General features: G+C 35.3%; 2 protein-coding genes across 11 annotated transcripts; both read left to right on the top strand.

Annotated features, from left to right (window-relative positions):
• The first annotated feature begins 864 nt into the window (after nucleotides 1–864).
• Nucleotides 865–7,458, top strand: LOC122279902 (thylakoid membrane protein TERC, chloroplastic). 10 transcript variants are annotated; one of them, XM_043090800.1, is made up of 15 exons: nucleotides 867–1,151; nucleotides 1,267–1,356; nucleotides 1,759–1,803; nucleotides 2,412–2,551; nucleotides 2,648–2,724; nucleotides 3,408–3,495; nucleotides 3,711–3,791; nucleotides 3,902–3,958; nucleotides 4,446–4,527; nucleotides 5,274–5,323; nucleotides 5,589–5,645; nucleotides 5,758–5,836; nucleotides 6,361–6,419; nucleotides 7,083–7,168; nucleotides 7,269–7,458. In XM_043090800.1, exons 1-15 carry the CDS (start codon nucleotides 1,046–1,048, stop codon nucleotides 7,285–7,287), a joined length of 1,116 nt encoding a protein of 371 aa, XP_042946734.1. In that variant the 5' UTR covers nucleotides 867–1,045; the 3' UTR covers nucleotides 7,288–7,458. The 10 variants fall into 10 exon arrangements, with proteins under 10 accessions (XP_042946733.1, XP_042946734.1, XP_042946736.1 ...); XM_043090797.1 differs by having other exon boundaries at nucleotides 869–1,151; nucleotides 7,111–7,168; XM_043090798.1 differs by having other exon boundaries at nucleotides 874–1,151; nucleotides 1,267–1,347; nucleotides 7,111–7,168.
• A 12,021-nt stretch (nucleotides 7,459–19,479) lies between these two features.
• Nucleotides 19,480–23,673, top strand: LOC122279382 (glutathione S-transferase L3-like). Its single transcript, XM_043090011.1, has 10 exons — nucleotides 19,480–20,191; nucleotides 20,310–20,384; nucleotides 20,562–20,622; nucleotides 21,583–21,669; nucleotides 21,781–21,879; nucleotides 21,976–22,078; nucleotides 22,158–22,234; nucleotides 22,473–22,580; nucleotides 23,254–23,334; nucleotides 23,455–23,673. The coding sequence occupies exons 1-10, from the start codon at nucleotides 19,959–19,961 to the stop codon at nucleotides 23,461–23,463; spliced, it is 933 nt and encodes a 310-aa protein (XP_042945945.1). The 5' UTR covers nucleotides 19,480–19,958; the 3' UTR covers nucleotides 23,464–23,673.
• Nucleotides 23,674–24,564: the final 891 nt, after the last annotated feature.

Below are 24,564 nucleotides of genomic sequence, written 5' to 3'. Positions count from 1 at the left end.
CCCATACGAATTATCAATTATTCGTCTCATCATTATTGATCCCGGATGTCCAAGGCGATCATGCCAAGTCATAAATATTTTGGGATCAATGCCCTTCTGGTGCATTACAACATGTGATTCAATTGTTCTCATTTTTGTATAATACAATTCAGATGAGAGGGCAGACAGTTTTTCTAATACGAGCTTCTGGCTCGAAATTATTTTAGTAATGAGAAAATGCTCTTTCTTGTATTCGTTAATGGTTTCAATATGACAACCATTACGACGTATATCTTTAAAACTTAATAAATTTCTTCTGGATTGTGAAAAAAATAGAGCATCATCAATACAAAATTTGGTGCCATTAGGCAATACAATATAAGCTCTTCCGGAGCCTTCAATTAGATTCGATGAACCATAAATGGTATGAACATAGGCTTTACTCAATGTTAGATTTTGAAAATATTTTTTATCCTTAAGAATTGTGTGAGTTGTAGCACTGTCAGCCAGACATACATCTCTATTATTCATCTCAGAGATAGAAAGTTCATCAATAAGACTCATGATTTTGAAGTAGAGGATTACTAGCTTCAAAATCGTCAGAACTTTCGTTCTGATAACGTGTTATAAAACTATCGAAATGAGAGAGAAAGAGATAGAGTTAAGAGAGGTTATGAAACTTATGAATTTCTTAAAAGATTCAACGATATATATAGGAGTATAAAAAGGACTATACTTTTTACGACTAGCACTATGCATTTTGCGGCTAGCTCACTATATTAGCACTATACACTATACATTTTACAGCTAGTTCACTGTGGTCATACAATTTATTCAACATCAATTTATTTTACAACAAAAAAAGTTTTCTTTCCTCTATAATTAATCTTACATTAGAACTAGTAATCGACAAAAAGATTGCATTTAGATTATTCAGATTATCTCGCGATGAGTGAAAGATTCAAGACTGGATAAGGTTAAAGGCCAAAGGGTCTCCATACTGCCCTCTCTCCTTCCCCTTTGGAATTCCCCTGGAAAAGTATTTCAATCCCGACAGGGCTTGACAATGGGATTAGCTTCGGTTGTCCACCCGGGCATGCCATGTGTTTCGCCGCCTTCCAATTGCTCTCGGCTTCAACTTACTCACCACCATATCTTCAGTTTGCGCACAGGTTCCTCCCTCTCTCTCTCTCTCTCTCTCTCTCTCTCTCTCTCTCTCCCCGTTTAGATATCAATTAAATCAACAACAATCTTAGTTATGGTGTCGCTTGGAAATTGGATTGGCAGTTGGTCATGGTCGTCGAGCTGAATATTTTCCAATTGCTTGCTCCAGAGGAACCGAGCAGGAAGATCATTTCTCTCCCTCAGGTGAATTTTGTGCGTGCATGCTTATGAAAAAAAAAAATTATTTTGTAATTAACATTTGACATAATTCTGTTGAGCAAGCCAGGGAACTAATTGCAATTAACGTTAAATTGAATCAATGCAGTTCTACCCTCGTCCAAACTTTTGACATTGATCTGTGATTTTCTGACAATATTCCGTCACAAATCTTGGACTATTAGCTATGTTTTTTGTTACTTCAAATCATTTTTGATGGGCACCAAACCCTGGTTCATGGTTTAGTCGACTTTACTGGCATAGATTTCTTGTTGTATATGTAGATATCCATGTACGCACTATGTACACACTTTCATGATGCTATGGATTCATGGGCCAGCCTGCCTCTATTTCTTTAATGTCCTCTAAGGCTATAATGAATATGTGTAACTTCTGCAGATTGCTCCAGAGGAACCGAGCAGGAGGATCATTTCTCTACCTCAGGTGAATTTTGTGCGTGCATGCTTATGAAAAAAAAAAAAATTTGTAATTAACATTGGACATAATTCTTTTGAGCAAGCTAGGGAACTAATTGCAAATAACGTTGAATTGAACCAATGCAGTTCTACCCTCGTCCAAACTTTTGACATTGATCTGTGATTTTCTGACAATATTCCGTCACAAATCTTGGACTATTAGCTATGTTTTTTGTTACTTCAAAGCATTTTTGATGGGCACCAAACCCTGGCTCATGGTTTAGTCGACTTTACTGGCATAGATTTCTTGTTGTATATGTAGATATCCATGTACGCACTTTCATGATGCTATGGATTCATGGGCCAGCTTGCCTCTATTTCTTCAATGTCCTCTAAGGCTATAATGAATATGTGTAACTTCTGCAGATTTGCTTCAAGTCTTATCCGCTTTACAATGTCCAGCATTAGTGATTCAATTTGATCAGTATCACCATCTATTGTATATGCCAAGGCTTTTCTGATTATTGCTCTCACCTGTGAGATGTATCACATTTTATGAAGCTGTATTATAATTGAGTTTAAAGAACTAGTCATAAAAAAAATTGAGTTTAAAGAACTGGTGTAATGTATCTGCAGAAAGGAAGAGAATCGGTTCTCAGTCATACGATGAGATTTTCAACGCTGATCCCGATAACACTCCAGATGCGATCAATAATCTAGAAAAATCCCAGGGGCATGAAACTTATGCATCTTCTGTTAGAAATGTTTCCTTTTGGGTGAGCTCCCTTTGAGCATGCTTTGACGTGTATACTTGAATCTATTATTTCTATCATTATCTATACCTGTTTCATTTTAGTCATCAAATCTTATAGGTGTGCGCTGCGGTGGCATTTGGCATTGGATTAGGTTTCAAAGATGGACTTGGCAAGGCATCAGAGTTTTTTGCTGGGTATGCTGAAATTTGGCATTGTCAATGCCTTTCAACCCCGAATAGAAAGTCCAATATAGAGCTAGTACTTGTATATAATAAAGATAATACTTGTGTGTGGTTTATCATTGCAGTGGGTGAATCCAACTAAGTAATTGATATTGCTGAAGCAAAGATCTATGCTTTTACAGCTCTCACAGTGTGCACAAGCACCATGATGACTCACATACTTTAGATAATTCATATGACTTGTCCAAGACTATTGCTTGTGGTTTGTGCAGCACTAAGTGTAACCCTTGGAAACAAATTTTAAACATGAAAGGATAATATTACAAAGTTCTCTACATTATTAATTTTAATTGCTAATGGAACATAAATGAGAAGAGCACGTGGTTTGTGAAACTCTATACTTCAAAGTCTAAGCATGCCATCAGTATGTGCTCCGTTTTTTGGTTTGTTTCATTGAAAATCCTTCCTTGTGTCTATTTTTAATTGTAGTGCTAGGAAAGTATTACAAACTACAATTTAAACAATGTACGGCAATGCATTTTGCACCTCTTGAGGTGGAATGTCTTTTGACATATCTGAGGTGGAGAAGATGGTCAGAAGCATGGCTTGATGAATGAAATGGTTGTAGTGTAAACTGAAAATAATTCTTTACTTGGATTATTTCTTTCCCAATGACCAATATGGGCTATTTGCAGGTATATATTGGAGCAAAGTTTGTCAGTGGACAATCTTTTTGTCTTTGTTCTGATTTTCAAGTACTTCAAAGTGCCCTTTATGTATCAGGTGATACATGAACCTGCTGTCCATTTACTGAATATTATATAGCCTGATTCCTTTGGTCCTCAGATTTATTAAAGGTTTTTCATATCATCTTTACATTAATTCTTTGTAACGGGAAGCTTCTTCTTCTTCTTCTTCTTCTTCTTCTTCTTCTCTCTCTCTCTCTCTCTCTCTCTCTCTCTCTCTCTCTCTCTCTCTCTCTTTTTCTGGAGATATAGAATCGTGTACTTTCATATGGTATTGCTGGTGCAGTCGTCTTTCGTTTGACATTGATTCTTCTTGGAGCAGCCACTCTTCAGGTTAGTTTCTGGTGGTGCATTTTTTTGTGCACACTTAAACGTTTGTTTTTGTGAGCAGCCTTTCTTGTTATACATGCTCCTTCTGAAAAAATTTTCTTGTGTTGTTTTAGAGGTTTGAGGCAGTGAACCTGCTACTGGCTGCAATACTCTTATTCTCGTCATTTAAGGTTAAATTTCTCTTTTTAAATGATCTACCAGTTGTTAGCGCAGTTTATCCATTTTCTAATGCTCCCCCACTCCACTACCCAAGAAAAGTGTGAGAATTTATTAGTTTTCCCTGTTCTCTTCGGTATAGGATGAAATAAAGGATGGGAAGAGGGTAATATTGTGTTGTCAAGTTCCCATACTTGGCCACATCATTGACCTGCAATCATTGACCTAAGTTTCATGTAGGTGTGGTAATAGAGCTGCATTAGAAACCAAACAAATAAACCACATTCACCCACTTGTATGCTAAACAGGAAGGAAAAGAGGAAAAATAGGAAACAGAAAATGAGACACAGTTGCATTACAAACTCTGATTTTTTAGGCTCTCGAATCTGTTTTGTGATAGTCCCTTGTTCATATTCCTGAAAAATATCTTACCAGGTTGTCTTTTATGCTATTCCTTTGGATCTAATGCCTAGTTACTTATAACTTTTGTCGTCCTTATAGCTATTTTCCAGTGAAGAAGGCGACACTGACTTATCTGACAACTTTGTAGTGAAGACATGCCAAAGATTTATACCCGTCACAAGTAATCTCATGCTGTGTACTTGTTTCTTAGTTAGAATTGCTATTTCAGTTTTATGTATGTTTTGCAAAACCTATATCAAAATCCTCTGATTTTTTGAGGCAGAGCCACAGCCATGCCTCCAAAGCACATTCAGTAAAACTTTGAAGACTGGTGTAATCTCCTTTGCGCTTTGCCTCACACTTCAGAAAAAGTAAAAAACTATGGATTAAGTAAGACAAAGTACATAAGTAGTGAGAAAAAAAAATTGACTACGGGAACTGAAGGTTAGGCTGACTACTTAGTTTAGTATAGCTTGCACCTTAAAAACTTTATTCCTACCTCCTCCATATATACTTAAATAAGTTTGGCTCCTTCATCACTTAATTTTCAGAGTATATATAGGAACAACAGTTCAATAAGTCTCTTTGAGGTGATCTGATACTCTTAAAAGTAATCTAATTGATTATTTCTTGTCACAAAATTTGCACCGCTAAATTTATATAGCACCTACATATTAGAGATTGAACACACAATTTTTGTAGTGAACAGTTTTTCTTCTATCCTGTTTCTGGGACACCTTTCACTATGGACCATGGCATTGGTTCAGGAATGATACAGTACTCCATCTTAGTAGATTATAACAGTATTCATGATGGAATCACTGTCTTGACGGATTTATAATGTATTTAGATGCATGCTTATAGCTGAATCACTCCGCTAAACTGATCTTTCTATTCAGAAATCTCACCTTTTTTTAATTATTGCAGCTAACTATGACAGTGATCGATTTATAACTGTTCAGAATGATGTCTGGAAAGTAAGTCGATGAATCCTGTTAATTGTTTGAAATTTAATCCTTTGTAATACTATATTGAATCATAGTCAGCATAACGAACATATGAATGTGTGAGAAAGCTGCATAAAAGAGTTAAGACATATCTCTTTTCTTTTTGTTCTTTTACTTACAAAAAAACCTTATCTCTGGATCAGCATGTGGCTTGTCTCCCAAAGATTTGAAGTTCATTTACTGTATTAAATTAATTTGCACTTGATTTCTAATAGGTGTCAAACATTTTGGGCAGGCCACACCTTTGCTTCTCACAGTGGCAGTTATTGAGCTCAGTGACATAGCATTTGCGGTAGATATCCCTCGTCCCTCAATCATTTCAGGCATATATATGCTTTTTTCACTTTGGCCTTTGCTAGTCTATGTTGTTAAAAGAATCTTGATGACTGCTTCATTTTCTTTAGGTTGACTCAATACCTGCAGTTTTTGGTGTTACACGGGACCCTTTCATAGTTTTTAGTTCTAATCTCTTCGCCATCTTAGGTAATTCTTTTCACAGAAGTGCAATATCTGGACTGATTGTTCCTGGTTAATTGAGTTTTTATATATTTCAAAATTGGACGGTATATGTTCTCGTGCTTATTCTTTTTTGTATGATAGTAAGATCAGAGCATGTTTTGGCTTTGAAACCTTTGATGATAAGAACTGTAGTAGGTGTGGCTATCAATGGTGGTATCCTGTTTACTTGGCTTTGGCATTCTGATTTTCTGTTTCACTGTACAATATTAAGGCAAAAGTGTTTGTTTTAGACTTATCTTACAAAAAAGCGCTCAAGATAGTGTCCTGTTTTTTGTACCGTTGTACCTGAATTTAATGTCTTGAAGATGTATTTGGATTGAGATTTGGAGTTTAGCTTTAGATGAAACATTATGTTTTTGCATCCGAACATAATTAAATGGCCTAATGTTTCTGTCTGATATAGGTTGTTGTATTTTATTAGCTGATTGCTCAACGTAATCGAGTTCCTACTAAACACACCTAGTTGGTCATATTTTCTGCCGCTGTAGGTTTGAGGTCACTATACACACTTATTTCTGAAGGCATGTCAGATTTGGAGTATTTACAGGTAAAATTTACTCGCTCTTGCTGACTTTTATTTTTGTTCGACATGCGCTCTTGGTGACTTTAAACGTGTGCTATCTTGTCAAATATTTACCAAAGTCATGCCAAAAGGAGGATGAGGTTCAAAATCATCCCAAAAGGAGTATTCTGACTCCCAATTATGACATTTACAACCAGCATTCATCCTCCTATTTTGGGAATGTGGGATGCACCTGAGCCCAAAGTCTTTTTGGGATAGTTTTAGTTGAATAGATAGAATGGTTTAGCCATTTCATATCATATGGTCCTTGCTGAGTTTAATTTAATATGCACTTAAGAATCAAATAGGATTTACAGGGCGAAATTACTATGATGGCTAGGGTTTTCTTACATAGGAATCTTCCATGCATGTGTTCAATGTGCACGTGAACAAGAGTAGCCAGCTTGAATCTTATCTCTTTGGGCAGTCGGTGTATGGGGCATTTAATCAAACAGTCCATCCTTGTGTTTGCTGCTAGACATGGGAAGGATGAGCTGCTGCGGGCGTTAATGAAATTTTCATTTTTGTTGTGCAAAATGTTGGTGTTAAATTTCATATACATTGGATTACTCTCATTTTCAGTATCTATTTGCAATGTCATAGACCTTATGCTTTGTGTTGATATGTTCAAATGTGTACTGATGGAAGTCGGCATTCCCACATTCCTTTATATCAGCCATCCATTGGTGTTGTCCTGGGCTTTATTGGGTGCAAGATGATCCTGGACTATTTTGGTGGGTATTTGCTAAAGCGATTACCTCATTGTTCATGCAATCTCATACTATTATGTATTTCTCAATCCGAACATTAACGCTTTTGCAACTCTTCCTGTAGGATTCCATATTTCAACTGAGGCATCTCTTGGTTTTGTATTCACTAGTCTTAGTGTCGGAGTAGTGTTAAGTCTAATGAATAAGTCTGACTAATTAAATACAGGCACAAAGGCAGGTACGTAAAAACTACTATTTTATTTATTTGTTGCAAGTATTTCCCAACCAATGAATAAAATTCCTTTTTCCTGCCATCCTAGTTTCGATTATTAGAAGGATAAAACAGACTAATCTATAACACGGCATAAATTACATTTAAATGACATAAAATCCACTGAATTAAACTGAAGAACAAAAAAGCATACTCATGAAACTGAAACCCCGGAACGGAGGCAAAGCTGAAGGTAGCATAGCTTGTTCTAGTTCCAATTGGCAATTGATCTAGTTGGAGCTTTATCGTTTTCCAATTGAAGATTTGTTTTATCAAGTTAAGTTATTTATCTAAGCCACGTTAGTTTGTGAGATTCATTTTTGTGAGATCTTTACGTAGTTAAAGCATTTCTTTTTTGAAAAAGTCTTAGGCACATGGCTATAGGGAATGATACTGACAGAGAAGGGTAAACTCCTGCCATGGTTATTATGTCCCCAAACTCGACAGTCTTTCATTAAAACATAAACTAGAGCATACAACGAGTAGGAAGTAGAATTAATACAATGAATTCAAAAGCATCAAACCTCTCTTGTTCGGAAGAATCGGAACATATTGAAATTGTACCGACCGTACTTAATAATAGAAGGATTGGACAGAAATATGTAAAATTGTCTCTCCTATAAAGATTGTTTCAGAATAAATGGACAATAGTTAGGAGACGGGTGCCAACGGGGAGCAAAAGCAAGATTATTAGATATTTTCCCTGCCACTCACAATAGCCAATTTTCTCCCTTTTATCTTCTGAACTGTATAGAACTATTATAAGGCTATTGGCTTTTGTCCTATTGCTTGAATGGTAATTGGTAACGAAATAATCCCTTTGTTATGCATGTTAAGTCCACGATTATGCTCGAGCTTTCATTTTAGACTACCTTGCTTAAAATACAAATCATTTAAGGAAAAAAAAAAAACACCCCAAGATCTTGGTTTCACCTTAGGCATCGCTTGGAACCAGTGGTGGATCTACATTCGTACCATAAGGGGCCATGGCCTCTCTTGCTCTTAAAAAAATAAAAATAAAAATAAAAATTAATCTTTCTTTTTTATTTTCAAAGAAATTAGGAAGAAATATTTTTTTACTTAAAAAAGTTAAAAAAATCTCTTAAAGTTCTTCAAAAGAAAAAAAAAAAAAACACTCTTTCAATTCCTCCAAAATGATTGAGTCTCCATGAAAATATGAAATACAAATTTCTCAGTTCCATCGCCTCTCCTCTATGGCACGTGATGCCCATGCACCAACGTCACCGTAGGTCCCTTGTAGCCATTGTTTCAAATTTTGCACCGTACTGGCCGGTACGGTTGGTTCAAAAATTTTATCTATTTGTACTGGTTCAAATATTGACCGCATTGGTTTATATTTTAGCATGTACCGGTCTACATATTGGCCCATATCGGTCGGTATTTCGACCTTCATTTTTTTTTTTTCATTTCTTCAAACTACAAGTTTATTTTTAACCCCCAATTCATACCAGGCTATTTATAATTTATATATATATTTATATATAATTTATTCATATAGAGACTATTATTTTAGAATATAATTAATATATATTTATATATAATTTATTCATATATTGACTATCCTGAAACGGTATACGAAACGGTATCGGTATCGAAATATTTCGTTTCAGTACCTTGACCGGTATGGCATCTGGTACGATATTCAAAACATTATTCATAGCTGCCACCGATCTGGACCGTTTTATTCTTGGCATCCGGTTAAGTTACCTCTTTTTCTAATCTATGATTTTGGAAAAATGGACTTGAATTTCTTTGCCAATGACTTTGGAACGGATGGTTCCAGTGCTTCCTTCTTGGTAGGGGTGTAATTAATTCAGTTCGGTCCGGTTTTGAACAAAATTTAGAACCGAACTGGTATGTACCGGTTTTGCATTTTTCAAAACCGATTACGTACCAGTTATCCTCCTAAACCGGTACTCCGATTTTACTGGTTTTCGGTCTGGTTTTACTAGTTTTAATGTACTATATTATATATAATATAGTATAGTATATTGTATATAATACTATAGTGATAATATGTTGTAATATATTATAATATATATTATAATTATATTATAGACTATAATGATACATTAGAATATATAATATAACGATATATTATAGTATATTATAATATATAGTGATATAGTATCAGTATAATTATTAATATGCACTATATAATATTAGTATAACTATTAATACAATAAGCAAAATGATATAAGATTTTAAAATTTAATATTATATTAATTAGTAATTTATCATATAATACAAAACTATTTTATATATAATTATATATTATATAATAAACGTTATATAGAATATAAAAAATTAAAAAATATATATATATAAATTGGTCTGGTCTGGTCCGGTCCAGTCCGGTTCAGTTCAGTTTTAGAAAAAGAAAAATTGAAACTGAATCAATTTTGACCAGCTTTAAGAAAACTAAAACTGGTGCCAGACCGAACCAACCTCGAGACCAGTTTGGTCTGATCCGGTTCCGTTTACCTGTTTATCGATTTTTTTTATACCTCTACTTCTTAGATGCAAATCATAATTGCATTTAACAAATACCAACATTTGGATTTCAAAACCGTTTTCACAGCGGTCCCCTCCTTGGCCAAAACAAGGACATGGATCCAACTTATTGGTCCTACTACCCCTTTATTTTTATTTATTCTGTTTGTATGCACTGCAAATTTTGTAATGTGGTTTTGTCAAGGTTCCCCCACCCCAATCACTTGTTATTTTTCAAAAAAACTTTTCTTCTAATCATTTATATACGTTTATGTGAAAAAAGAACTAAACCAATTTTCATAAAACCCTAGAAAAAAAATCTCCTAAAAATTTTATTTAAATAACTTCTCAAATTGACCTACTTACTTTTAAATACCCAATATAAACACATTTCAAAATATTTTATTCAAGCACTTTCTCATTTTGTTAATGTTGGCTATATACATAAAATCCAATTAAAAAAAAAACATCTCAAAATATTTTTAAAACTTTTGAAAATTCTGAAAAATACAACTAATCAACGTGGCTGGTTTTCATACAGGGGAAATTGTCTTTCGACCTAATGGTCTGATGCTCCTTCAACTTGAATGTGTTTAGGTAATCCTTATATGTGCCTCGGATGGAAACACAGGGTATCGTGGTTGGTTAGTCACCTTTGGATTCATATGAAAACCAAAGCATGCATGGAAAACTCAAACCTGCTCATTTCAATATGTAATATTCTATGACCTAGTGACCTAAAGATAAATTGCTCACTTTGAGGGTGAGTAGCTTCCAGAATATTAGAGAGAGAATTTGAGCAACTTGTGTTAAAGTTTCCATGAAAAAGGAATCCTCGTACATGGAAAACCAACCTCCTCTTTCGTAACAAACTCCTGTCAGTAGAAAAGAGATGTGGGTGTTCTTTATCGAAGTCTGGTAACATACATAACAACTAATGGGCTTTAAATACCCTTAAAGATATGGGTTGAAACCCTGATTAAAAAGGAATCGACAGCTGGACAATCGGACCCATAACATGAAAGGGTCTCTCAGCCCAAGACAAGTCTAAAAGAAAGCTACATTAAAGCTTCCTTCCCGCACCTTGCCCCCAAAGTGCGGGAATGACACTTTAAGCTGGTGGTAATTCTCCCAAGTGGCGTTCTCCACACCCTATCCCTGCCAACAAATCAAAAGTTTGACCACGAGTCAATTATGAAGGGGACAGACTAATCAGTTGAGAACTTCTTCATGTTCTGGTTGTAAAACACCCAAAGGATTAAACGAAGGAAGCACTAGCACTCCTGTAAATGTGCACTGAGTCATTTATTAAGTTGAGAAATATGAAAGACGGGATGAGTTAGAGTTGTGGGTGGTAACTTAAGCTTGTATGCCATTGCCCCGATGAGCTTGTTGATCTGGAAGGGACCATAGAAATGAGGGGCTAATTTCATATTACGGCGTTGTGCGATAGAGGTTTGGCAATAAGGTTAGAGCCTCAAATAAACCCAATTGCCTATAAAATTTCCTGCTATTTTCTTTATAAATTAGCATATCTCGTCATCCATTCTTAGGCTAAGTGCAAATGAGTTACAGATATATATATATATATATATATATATATATATATATGATATATCGAGGATGGGGAATTCGATCCTTAATTCTCTTAGTGAGAAATCAAGGTGTTGCCAATTGGTCCAAGAGACATTGGCTAAAACATGAGATCTTGGGATTGTAGGGATGTCTCCACTTCGTTGAGCCATGTACTGCCTAGTATGAAGAGAGCAATCTAGGTTTTGGAAGGGTAGAGAGAGAGAGAGAGAGAGAGAGAGAGAGAGAGAGAGAGAGAGAGAGAGAGAGAGAGAGGAGGGGGGGTGTTGTTGTATTCGTTAAAGGCCTCAAAAGGTTGTATCCGTAAGAGTATTCATATCTCATTCCCCCATCTCATCCCTATAATTTAACTTAAAATTACATTTTCTCAAATTTTTTTCTAAATTTTATTCATCTTCTAAAAACCTCCCACATCCCAGTCTCCATCCCTATCTCTATTTTATTAAATAATATTTCTCTTTTTTTTATTACTTTTTTTCCTCTCTTCCATTTACAATCTTAACTACTAACTCTTATGTCTTATTATCTTTTTTTTTTCAAATATCAATTTCTATTAAATTTTTTTACGGTTTTGACTATCAAATATAATATTTTTTTAACCGAAATTCGTATTATAAAAATAATAATTTTTTTATTTAAGTAGTGCATTTTCTAACGTGATGGCCATATTTTATTATTTAGTATTCTTTATCCGTTTCTTTAATGATAATACCTAGTCATATATTGAATATAAAATTTCCGTTCATTTTTTTAACGGTAACAGTGGCCTCGTACTTCTTTGATATAATAGTGGATTAAATTTGAGGTAATTTATAATTGTTTTTGAAATTGTGACATCCAATTTACTTGCACAAAAATATAACAAGAAACTATCATCAAAAGTACAAAAAAAAAAAAAAAATTACATTACTTTTTACACATATATCATTGTCCGAAACATAAGATAATAAATCAAACCATATACAATTAATCCAAATCTCGGGCATTACTGCGTCTCATTATGATTTCTCTCTGGAGTTGCTGGAAATATAGCTGCTGCATTTCTGGCATGGCACTCACATTCATCATCATAATGCGCTGATCTGATTCTTTCTTCGCAAGCTCCACTTTCTTAGCCTCCAACCTCAGTTTTTTATCCTCTTGACAGATTTTACTTTGCTCTTTTTCAGCTTCAATCATCATCTTCTCTGCCTACAACCTCAGTCTTTCATCTTCAAGATGTAATTTTTTTTTCCTCTTTCTCCTTGTCATACTCCATCTTTTCGGCCTTAAGGCGGTAAAACTCTTTCTCCTGAGCACGTGAGTCCTCTAAAATAGTATACTTCATCTTTCTAAGTTGGAGATTTTCCTTTGCTTGCTTGCCTTGGACCTTTCGTTTTCCTTTTTTCAGCTTTCCTGCCCATTGGTCGGTCCAATTCGATAACTTCATTTTTTATCACATTCTCTGTCTCGAGATCAAAAACCTAATCCTCTGTAGCGGCGGAACATCGAGTTGAGGTCGGGGTTGAGGACGGGGACATCGTCAGCCTTTGCTTTGGATTATCCTTTGTTGCGCGTCAAATCCACTTAGGTTGGTCCTTCAATAGGTACCAACAATGCTCGTACTGGAAACTGCATTTTTCTAACTATTGGTACATAATCTTCGCCTTCTCAAACTTGCATTTAAATAAATAAAATCCATGTTAAACCACTGCAAATGCAAAAATAAATTTTTTCATTATAGGTAAGCTTATGGTATTTTTACCTTATCTTGTTTGGTCATGCCACTTTGATTTAATCCTTCAACTTGAGCTAGTTTCGCACAAAATTTATTTGTGGCATTTTGAATAACCGACCACCGATGTATTAAAGATTTTATTGTCCGCTCTTTTGTGGTTTCTTTATATTACTGAAAGTACTCAAAGATTTTTTTCTCAAAAGTTAGGAGTGTTTCTGATCTGTTCCCTAAACGGCATCAATGCTACAATTTAGCCATGCAGAGACAAGTAACTTGTTTTCTTTCGGGGGTGAAGTTCGCACCCCTCACTGATTTCCTAACGCCGAAAGGTTCATTAGGGGGTAGGGTGGAGAGTCATCAATGGTCATAGGAGAGTTCCCACTTTGCCTACTGTAAGTGGAATCGAGTTAAGGATCTTAGCTAAAAAGGTTCGTGAAGTATATATGTCCTTGATCTTGTGAATCCATCTCTAAAATATTAATGAGATGTTAGAATAAGAAACATTGAGAGTTGGGGTTTAGTCGGGGTCGCTGGCTCAGGAACCGAATGGTGACGCATAAGAAATTTGGTCACCTATTTGTGGCTGCAACAACTAGTTGCCAATCACAATTGGCTGTCCGGGTTACCTAGCCATTGAGGAAAGGACCAACAATTCACAGTATCTCCACATGCGATTGTCATTATCACAGCCAACGGGGTTTAGTTTACACATAATACAAAACACTTCCCAAACAACATGCAAATCACAATAATAATAAATAAGAGCATCCCTATCCGATTCACTAATATATAGAATATATTAATAAGTAAAAAGGCTCAGAATGGTGATGATATAATCAGCATGCGTACGTAAGGAGCCTTATAGCGAATGGTTACAAAACCCCACCCGAACCCCAATTGCCTTTTGTGGAAAGTACAAAAAACTGCAATATGACCATCCGAGTGAGGATTATCCCGCCATATCAATAGGGCCCCATTAACACTTGTGACTTACCCCGTACTAAAACACCATCATCACAGCCTAACAACAACCCCCCACCCCCGAGAGATAAGAAACACTGCACCCTAACAACACAGAACAAATATTAGGATATGTCAATCCCATCACTTACAGAATTATCATTTCTGATTCTATATTGAATCCAAACCAAATATACATTAAAATTCTATTAAATCATGATAACATGAATTTACACAAGTAGCACTACTGCCTAGCTAGTTCCTCTCATCAAAATCTTTTAAAAAGGTATACAAAAAGGACCGGTCCAATGGTACTTACATAAAATAAAAAGGGTTTGACCAATGGTATTCATAAGACAAGCAATAAATGCATAAAAAATACACTAGGATAATCATTAGTTTAAAAATGATTGGCTGTGTTTAGGCAAAATAAAATATCACGGGAAATAATAGGATAATCATTTAATTTATACAAGACCCTTTCCCAGGCATTAGGTAAAAAAAGCTGTAATAATATTACAAGTAATGAAAATCTATTGAACTTTTCCAAGGGACAATATATAGCACTAATTCACTAATATACTCCAATATACGTGGCACCCAAACTGTCTAACCATAATCCAAAAGACATAAGAAGCAATTAAAACACGTATCTAATGTCCACACGTATTTCCAGTTACAAAACGAGTTAATAAACATAACTAAAACACTGTCAAAATGTTACTTATAGTCACGGCAATATATATGTATTTCTTTACTTATCAAAATATATATACAGAACATATGTATTTATTTAATGTCTAGTCATTAGAACAACAAATATTTAGAACAACATTCAGTTTGCACAATTCCAATAATTTGAACAACATAATTATAAATAGTTTCTCATCACCAAAAATAAAACTCAAGTAACAACAGACCATACATAATAGAACTCGGTTTTTCCATACATGGCACCCCAACTTTCAATTTCATTAAAGCAACAAATGTATGGTCTAAAACTAATAGTCTAGTGAATAAATGGTCAAGTGCAGAGGTAGACAATTATTTTAGGCTGCTATGAAAATTTACAAGACTTCAAATTAGCCAAAAACTATATGCAGCTTGATCATCAACCAAGTCTCAGTTTCACTTACAGCGAGGGAAACATTGTAACTCATAAACTTGCCAAGCCAACACAAATCAAAACAATACATGCCACAAAACTCAACAATATATAATTCACAAAAACTGGAAAGCATAATGGCCAACATAATCAACAAAACTATAAAAACAATACATACCACAATACTGTCAAAATATAATGCACAGACACTCACAACGGGATGTCACAACACTGGCATAATTTCGGATTCCAACTTCAAAATGGGTAAATTTCATAAACTAACAGTTCATTACAAGATCTGCAAATTACTAACATCTTCAACAATGATCAAAATATATACACAGGTCAAGATATTAAATGAGACAAGAATTATAAACGAAATCAATGGAAAAATAAGATAGCGTAATCATAGAGACAAGAATTATAAATGAAATCAATGGAAAAATAAGATAGCCAAGCATACTCACTGAGACAAAAATATAAATGAAATCAATGGAAAAATAAGAAAGCCAAGCATAATCACAACCCCACTCGAACTGAAACACCAATTCTGTTCTCAGTAAATAGATCAAATCACAGTTAAAGACTTCAAATGCCCCAAATAAATACAACCCCTAATTTTCCAGAAAATCCCCAAATTCGAAACCCCAAGGGACCTTCATTCGTGGGTTTTTATGCAATTTAACCCAAAACTCTTTGAGAAATCCATATAATTTATCCAAAAATAAGGAAAATAACAAACTTTCATTCTCACAAATTTGATATAGGATGAAAGAAGAAGACAGTAAAATCTGGAATGGGCATACCGATGAAAAAGACAAAAACGAACAAGATTAGGTCTATGATTGTAGAAAGTAAAATCTAAAATCTGGAATGGATATACCGATGAATGCGAGATTCAGGGCCGAAGGGACTGAAAATAAAAAGCAGCCAACCATCGCAAGGAAGAAGACGCGGGATGTCGAAGGAAGAAGACGCAGGATGTCGAAGGAGAGAGGGAACCGAAATCACAGGGCCCTACTGTAACAACTGTAAACTTTATCCCCATTTTAGGGAACCGGATGGATGAAGGTTTTAGATCAAACCCTAAAAATTTTCTCAAAATATGAGGATGCGGAATGGATGGGGAGACGAATGCGAGTGCTCTAAGAGGTCTCAAAAGGAGTCGAGGCATGTTGGGTGGTATTGTACCACCATTTAGTGATAGACACCTAGTTGACCTAATCTTTAGGTTCAATTTGACTGTTAGATAAGGACAAATTTGAATAATAATCTTTAGCATAAAGTTTTTAAAATTTTAAATTCTTACTGTTAGACAGAGGTAAATTTTAAAAAATATAGTCATTAAAAAAGTTGACGATTTTGAAAAAAAATATATCGTTAGAGAAGAAAATTTAGAAAAATAAAAATTAAACGCAAATATGAACATTGAAGAAATGTAAAAAAATTAAAATGTTTAAAAATAAAGAAATTAAAAAATATCACAGTTGAACGAATTAGAATTTGAGAACTATGATTGTAAGAAAAATAATAAAAAAGATATTTTAATAAAAATAAATGGCTAATATAGAGAGTGAGAGGTACACATATAAATAAATTGCCTATTAAGGTTGCTACATGATATCTCGTAGAATTGTTAATGAATTATGCATATGGAAATGATACTTCTGATGAATGTAAGATAAATTTTAATTTTGACTATTCTATTTATATAAATCTTCATATTGAAATGACTATTTTTTCATTATATAATAATAAAATAATATGAGATGAATTTGATTTTGACTATTCATCTCAAATTTTTTACAATGGATTATTCATTTATTCATTATATAGTAATGAGTAATTAATAATTAAAAAAATATTTAATTTTTTTAATTATTAATTTATTTAATTTTATTATATTTTACTATTCTACCTATTATATTTTAATTAATAATTATATTTTAATTAAATTATGTAAATATTTATGGATGTAAATGGAGATAAGAGTGCTATAAAAAATAATAAAATATACATCTTCTTCTTAAACAGTAAGATTATTTGAATTTGTCTCACTATTGTGAGTCGCTTGTCATTCCTAATAGTTTAAAAAGTAATTTATTTGAAGATATACTATTAGTCTATTCAGATTTTCACTTTAGAGAGAGAAGCTCTGCCCCCTCTCTAAAAAGCAAACAGACCGTTTCTTCGCCGTTGAGGGAGGTGGGAGCCTCGGCTCCTCCCTCCCTCCCCCCTCCCTCCTCCCTTTAGTTTTAGTTTTAGTTTTTTATCCTCTGTTTTCTATTTTTTCTTTTCGTCTGCTGTTTTTGGCCCGTTTTTGGTTTTCTCATTCGGCTCTTGCGTTTGTGGTGGTTAGCTCTTCTCCCCTGTTTTCAGTGTCTTTCCTGGTGCGAGGATCACCGGTAAGGGTCCCGACCAACCCAGCGAGGTGCCGCTTAGCAGAGGAGGCGTGAGCAATCCTGTGAGGTGGCACTTTGCAGTGGAGGCGTACGGCGCGGACGAAACGGATGGGAGGATTTGGACGGGTGAGAAGCTAGCCTATTCGTGTTGAAGCAAGGCTGACGGCTTGGGCTCTGGTGGGGCGAGGATACGGCGGGGTGGCTCGACGGCGAGAGGCTTGATTCTCTGTTCTCGTAACAGAGTGTTTTGGGTCTTGTACGATGGGGCTGCTGGTTTAATGTATCTGTTTCTGGCCGACTGTTTTGCAGGGGCTTATCTAGGCATCGGGGGTCTTCCCGTGCCTTGTGGTGATCGGCAGCAGCAGCGCTGCACAGGAACAGAGAAGGAAGAGGGGGCGGCGGACGTAGCGAAGAAACCCTAGTCCGATCCTTAGGCACCCTGTTGTTAGCGGGTTGGGCCCCCGGGATGTCGGGTCATGGGCCTGGGCTGGGCCTTCTGTTATGAACAGCCCGTTAATGTTGTTATGTTGCTCTGTATTTGTTTTAATGTGTTTTAGTTTTATATTTTAAATATTGCCTAGAGTCCCACTCCTTCTTAAAAGGAATGTGGGTTTTGTCCTACTCCTCTTTTGGAGGAATGTAGGTTTGGTACTCTTTCTCCATGGGAGGAAAGAGTGTGGTGTACCTCTCTTCTTCGGAAGAGAGGTGGTTTATCTCTGTTCATCAGAGAGCTTTCTCTTTTGACTGCTGTCAAAAGAGGAGGTGTAGAAGTTTTTAGACAATGTCCGTCACAAAGAAATTTGTTGACGGGGGAGCTCCTGAGCAGATGCATTAGTTGGCTTATGGTCTGGTTTTCCAGTTTGTTAAGTCACAGTTGTAACTTCGCCTATGAATATATGCAGTGAAGCATTTTCTATCAAAAAAAAAAAAGAAAGTAATTTATTTTTACTTTTACATTGACAATGCTATGAGGTTTTTAGTAGGGGTGTCAAATCGTGTTAATGGGTCGTGTTCGTGTCGTGTCAAATCGTGTTAACGGGTCATATAGATCAACCCTAACTCTACCCGTTAAGCTTATCATGTCAAAATCTCAAACCCTAACACGACCCATTAACATAACGGGTCGTGTCGTGTCAACCAGTTTTGACCCATTAATAAATATTACGAAATATGTTTTTTTTTATAAGTAAACAAATAAATTAAGAAAATATTACGAAATAAGTTAATACGACACAATACAACTCATTTTAAACTATTTATATAAATGGGTTGAATAGGCCTGAAATTAATTTTTTTAACTTGATTAAATTTAGCATAATTTTATATAAATGTTCAAATTACAATATCTATAAAAATTATAAAATTAATTATAAGTCCAAAACTACAATCCAAATAATAAAAATATCAAAATTGAATTTCTAATAATTTTATTTTTAGATATAAGAGTATAATTGTAATTTTAACTTTCTTAACGTGTCATAACGGGTTATAACGGGTCAAAACGGGTTAACCCGTTATCAACCCGTTAAGCAATCGTGTCTTAACGGGTCAATCCGTTTTGACCCGAACCCATTAAAGCTAAATTCTAACCCGCTATTATCATATCGTATTCGTATTGGATTAACGGATCGTGTGAGATATTGCCACCCCTAATTTTTAGCAAATTGGGATGTCGTAGTTGATAGAGCTCATTCTCGAATTGGCATTTGGGTGGTGGTTAGGGATATACATGGAAAAGTCTTAGCAGTATTGAGGGAACATTTTGGTGCTGACTCCACCTCGGCAGAGGCAAGAGCTGCATCGAGTGCAAGTGTGTTTTGATGCGCTCTGGATTTTGAACAAGTGATGCTAGAAGGTGATGCCAAGCTAGTGGTTGATGCAGTTAAAAAGCATGTTCTGGGTGGGTTAAAAGACAGGCAGATTGGCTATGTACAGAGGGATGTTAATCAAGCTGTGCTCATGTGCTTGCAAAGGACATCGAGTCTGTCCCAGAATGTATCAGAAGGAAGTTATTGTCTGATTTATATTTACCTTAATGAAATTGTAAAAATGAATAAATAAAATTAGTAGCTTGATCAGAGCTGGGAATGATCCTAGTTAAACCGAGAACCGATGAAGTTACGAGTAAAACCTACTTCTCTCCGTCTCGACCCTTCAGCTTAACAGAAGCTCTCTCTCGCCCAACCCTAGATCTCAGCTGGTGACAGCCGACGTATAACAAAATATCTTATCGAGTTCCTCTTCGGTCAGGCATGGCGTTTAGAACAGTGATACCTCACTCTCGCCCCTATCTTGCAGCCGCACATTTTGTAACTGCACACGTCTTCACTGCTTCGAATTGCTGTACGAAAAGCTCGCCATTGCCCATCAGATTGGTGCGGACAAACAGTATAAAAGCTAGGAGATATCTGGGATTGCAAACAAACACAGAAAATGAGAGGATAAGATCTCTCTGGACAACATCATCATCATTATCGGCTGCAGCGTAAGTGTTTCGGAATCCACAACTCCCCATATGGATTTTCCATCCCCTTCCCCTAATTTGTGCGTTCCTTTCAAAATTTTTGCGACTGTTCACTTTTTTATTCGTCTGGGTTGCACAGGAGCGTGCAGGAGAATCTTCCCCCTTCCTTGGAGGCCACTTCCGAACCACCCCCTCTATTCGATGGAACTACGAGGTTCACTCTGCTCTTCTAAATGTTTTTTTCCTTGTCATATGCTGCTCCTTTTGTTTTCTTTTCGCTGGTTCACTATCCTCACTACATGTTGTTTACGATTTTATAATGTATACCGTATACTAAAATGAACTTGGACCCTTTTTTTTTTTTTTTTTTTTTTTTTTTTTTCCATCGAAGGTTGTACATTGCTTACGTTTGCCCATTTGCACAGCGTGCATGGATCACCCGAAATTATAAGGTTGTTATCATCTCTTCATCCTCCGTTATTTTGATTTCCTAATCTGTCTATGTACCATTTTCTTGTTTTGCTCTAGTTTTGCATACCTTTCCCCCTTTAGGGGTCATTTTTCCTTTTCCTTCCTATGCCTTTTGTTTTGTTTGTTCGTAGGAAAAATCTATTTATCATCTTTTTTATCACCATCCTCTCAATATCCTTTGATGTGGCATTAAATGATAGATCCACAAGTCAAACATAATAAATAATATCTAATCATTTAATACGACATCATGGAATGATAAGAGGACAATGGTAAAAGGGATGATGAGTAGCATTACTGTTTCACATTGCTTTTTTCTATGGAAAGTGAAAGTTCCTTCCATGGTTGCTTTTTTCTGTTGGGTGGTATCCTTGGGCAAAGTGTTGACTACTGAAAATCTTAGAAGGAGAGGTATGTACATTGTTGATTGGTGTGCCATGTGCAAGAAGGATGGGGAATCTGTTAATCACCTTTTTCTTCGTTGTGAAGTGGCCTGGTTCTTGTGGAATGAGGTTTTGAATTGGACTAGTTTACTTTGGGTAATGCCCAAGGAAGTGGTGGATTTATTGGTAGGGTGAAAGGGATTGAAGAGTAGCAAGAATGCTGTTCATGCTTGGAAGATGATTCATTCTTGTCTTGTGGTGCCTATGGCTTGAAAGGAATGAGAGATACTTTGAAGACAAAGAACATTTATTGGGAGATCTTAGGGATTTTTTCTTTAGTACTTTGAGTTTGTGGGCTAAAGCTTTTGTAATAGAAGATAATTTCCAGAATCTGTTTAGTTTTCCTTTCGTTTTTGGAAAGTAGTCGGTATTTCCTTTGTATACGTCCTGGCTACTTCGGCTTATGCCTATTTCTTGAGAATAAAATCTCTTATTACTTATAAAAAAAAAAAAAAAATTCACATAAAATTTCTGTTGCTAAATATCTTTGAGGTGCAGGGATTACAAGACAGTATCAAATTAGTTGCAATTAAGCTTCAAAGCAGGCCTGCTTGGTACAAGGAGAAAGTCTATGCTGCAAACACGGTTAAGATTTCCTAAGAAAATTATGCCTATGTTGATGGCATTAGATATTTAATACATACCTGATTGGGTTGCTAGATTTTATTCATCAATTATCGAAAATCCATATAACAGGTGCCGTCGTTGGAACACAATGGAAAAGTCATAGGAGAGAGTCTTGATGTAATTAAATATCTAGACAGCAACTTTGAGGGGCCTCCTCTTTCACCCAATGTAAGACTTGCATAATTCATCTGTGCCCTTGATGAGAAAAGTCTCTCTTTCCTTTTCTCTTAAAACTTGACTAATTAGTGATGGGAAGTGTTGTAGGATCCAGCTAAAAAGGAGTTTGCTGAAGAGTTGATAGCCTACACTGACACCTTCACCAAGACAGTGTTTTCATCATTCAAAGGAGACCCTATAAAAGAATCTGGTAACTTGTAGAAATTTGATGCTTGGGGATATCATTTCGTGTAGCAACTGTATTGACTAAGACCTTGAACTCGCATCAGGCCCTGTTTTTGACCACGTTGAAGAGGCTCTTCATAAGTTCGATGACGGGCCATTCTTCTTGGGAGAATTCAGTTTGGTAAGTTGATTTCTCGATTGTGTTGCCTTTTTTTCTTAGTGCTGTAGTGCGTTCTTTTTGTTGATTATTGGTGCAGGTACATTTCTCATGTAGAGATTGATTTCAATGCATCAGACTTTAGAAAATGATCATGTTAATTTATACGCGGAAAGCAGAAACAAATAATATGATTACATAACAATATTGTCTATGATGCGAGTGTACCTAATTATTTTTGGTTGGACAATGCGATCGACAGGTGGACATAGCTTATATCACGTTTTTTGAAAGATTCCAAATCTTCTTTTCAGAGGTGTGGAAGCATGACATCACAGCAGGCAGGCCTAAACTTGCGAAATGGATCGAGGTACAATATATAACCACATCCAGTCAACTTTGATCTCCAAGATTTACTCCTTGACATTCATCTCTTCCATTGACTTTGTTTACTGAATCTTTGAATCCCCAGCATCTACATTATACACTAGTTCAAGTAATTGTTTCCAGCAGTAGGTATTTTATCACTTGTTCCAAAAGAAGTTTCAGCGGAGGAAAGGATTATTTAATCATGTATTTGATATTTTATTGGTTGTATGAAACGACTGTGGTGGGCCAGTGGCTTTGTTGTTGTGGTGTAAAGTTGCACCATGGGAGTTTAGAGTTGCCATAGATAATGGTGACTGGTCTTGTGAGTTGCAAGATGTAACTGAACCACCCCCCTCCCCCTTCCCGCACAAAAACATGGTGTCATGTCTGCTTTCGGGCTGTGTTTGGAACCTAATTGAAGATCAATGCTGATTAATTACGTAGTTAAGTTCACACCTGTTGTTGTAGATTATTGTTTGAGTTAATCAAGCCCGATCACACTCTTCTATGGGAAGTAGAAGTGTAGAACTACAGAAACAAACTCTACCTGCTGCACAAGAGGGCACACCCATGATACATCTTTTTATGTTCCATTCTTCTTTAACCTGGCTTTGAAAGAAGCATGAATTTTCGTGGTTCTTGAATGGCAACTGTTCTTGTTAACCCTCTTGCAGGAGGTGAACAAAATTGATGCTTACAAGCAAACAAAGATTGATCCCAATGAGCATCTTGAAACCTTCAAGGCTCGCTTTCTGGTACTATCAATTTAATAAATTGGAATATAAATTTGAATCCGTTACAGAATTTTTTACTCTTGTTTTTGGAAATTATGTATTTTGCTAACCCCTCATTTCAATGTTCTGTCTGAGTCTCAGGCCAAGTAAGTATTGAACATTCCAGCACGTCTTTTGGACTTAGGAGCAAAATAAGTGGCGTTGTGCGTCTACGTAATGTTTCTTTGTATAATAAATGGTATGTGTGTGTTCTGTGCGTATGTACTGGTCGAAGATGCGAGCTACTTTGTCTTCGTGTATGTATACATGTACGAATGATAATATTCACAAGAATTTAATTAACATACTTGGAATTATAAATATATGTTTTTAAAATAATTAAGATTTTTTTTTTTTATTGAAAGTTAAAAAAAAAAAAAAAATAGTATCAAAATATAAATACATAGTTATTCAAATTTATAGTAGTTGAATGGAATATTTTGCTAGTTGTGTCTTTCTAAGGATTTGTCGAATAGTCTTATTTGTTTATAAGCTTGTTACTAAATAGGTTTCTAAGATTGTCCTTAGAAATATTGCTGTAAGTTGTTTACTTAGAACGGCTGGGTAACGAAAGCCTACTACGTGGCCCGTCCGTAAAAGTTATTTATCATAGATTCTTGATGCTGAGATTTATCTTGATGAAATAAATCTTGAAAATACTATTAAAACATGAAATGAAGTATCTCTGCAGGATTATGCTAAAACAATAATTTTCTTTTGCTACCATCTATATGAAGAACTGAAAATTGAGTACCTCACCATTGATTCTATGTGATAGTTTAAGTGAGAGATATGAATACCAAAAGATATTATCCTCCAAAAAGTTTGTTGTGTGGTTCTGCTTGGTAAGTGGGATGAAAATTTTGAGTTTAAGATGAAATATTAAAATATTATATTTTAATATTATTATTGTTTTGGAATTTAAAAAAGTTAAGAAAAAGTTGAATTATTTATTATATTTTGTACGAGGATTTGAGAAAATTGTAATAATGAAATGAGAATTTTGAGTTTAAGATGAAAATTTTTTGTTACCAAACTGAACTTCTGAAAAGTACCTAAAATTGCAATATTACTAATAAATACAACTTTACAATTTTTTAAAACAAAAATCATTTCACAATTGAAATTGTGTATATAAAAAACCTCTAATAAGGATATGTCTTAAATTAGGGGTAAAAATTGGTGACATAACTTGTAAACCCCACACAAAGA

The sequence above is a fragment of the Carya illinoinensis genome, chromosome 10 (genome assembly GCF_018687715.1).
Source record: "Carya illinoinensis cultivar Pawnee chromosome 10, C.illinoinensisPawnee_v1, whole genome shotgun sequence".
Taxonomy (NCBI): Eukaryota; Viridiplantae; Streptophyta; class Magnoliopsida; order Fagales; family Juglandaceae; genus Carya; species Carya illinoinensis.
Note: the sequence above shows the minus strand (reverse complement) of the source record. Positions and strands in the feature narration are given on the sequence as shown.

Coding starts and splice junctions, on each gene's coding strand:
- LOC122279902 (XM_043090797.1), top strand. CDS start 1,046: ATGGGATTAGCTTCGGTTGTCCACCCGGGCATGCCATGTGTTTCGCCG. Junction 1,357..1,758: donor CTCTCCCTCAGGTGAATTTT/GTGCGTGCATGC, acceptor TAACTTCTGCAG/ATTGCTCCAGAGGAACCGAG. Junction 5,646..5,757: donor TCAGTGACATAGCATTTGCG/GTAGATATCCCT, acceptor CATTTTCTTTAG/GTTGACTCAATACCTGCAGT.
- LOC122279382 (XM_043090011.1), top strand. CDS start 19,959: ATGGCGTTTAGAACAGTGATACCTCACTCTCGCCCCTATCTTGCAGCC. Junction 20,623..21,582: donor GGATCACCCGAAATTATAAG/GTTGTTATCATC, acceptor TTTGAGGTGCAG/GGATTACAAGACAGTATCAA. Junction 22,235..22,472: donor TCTTGGGAGAATTCAGTTTG/GTAAGTTGATTT, acceptor TGCGATCGACAG/GTGGACATAGCTTATATCAC.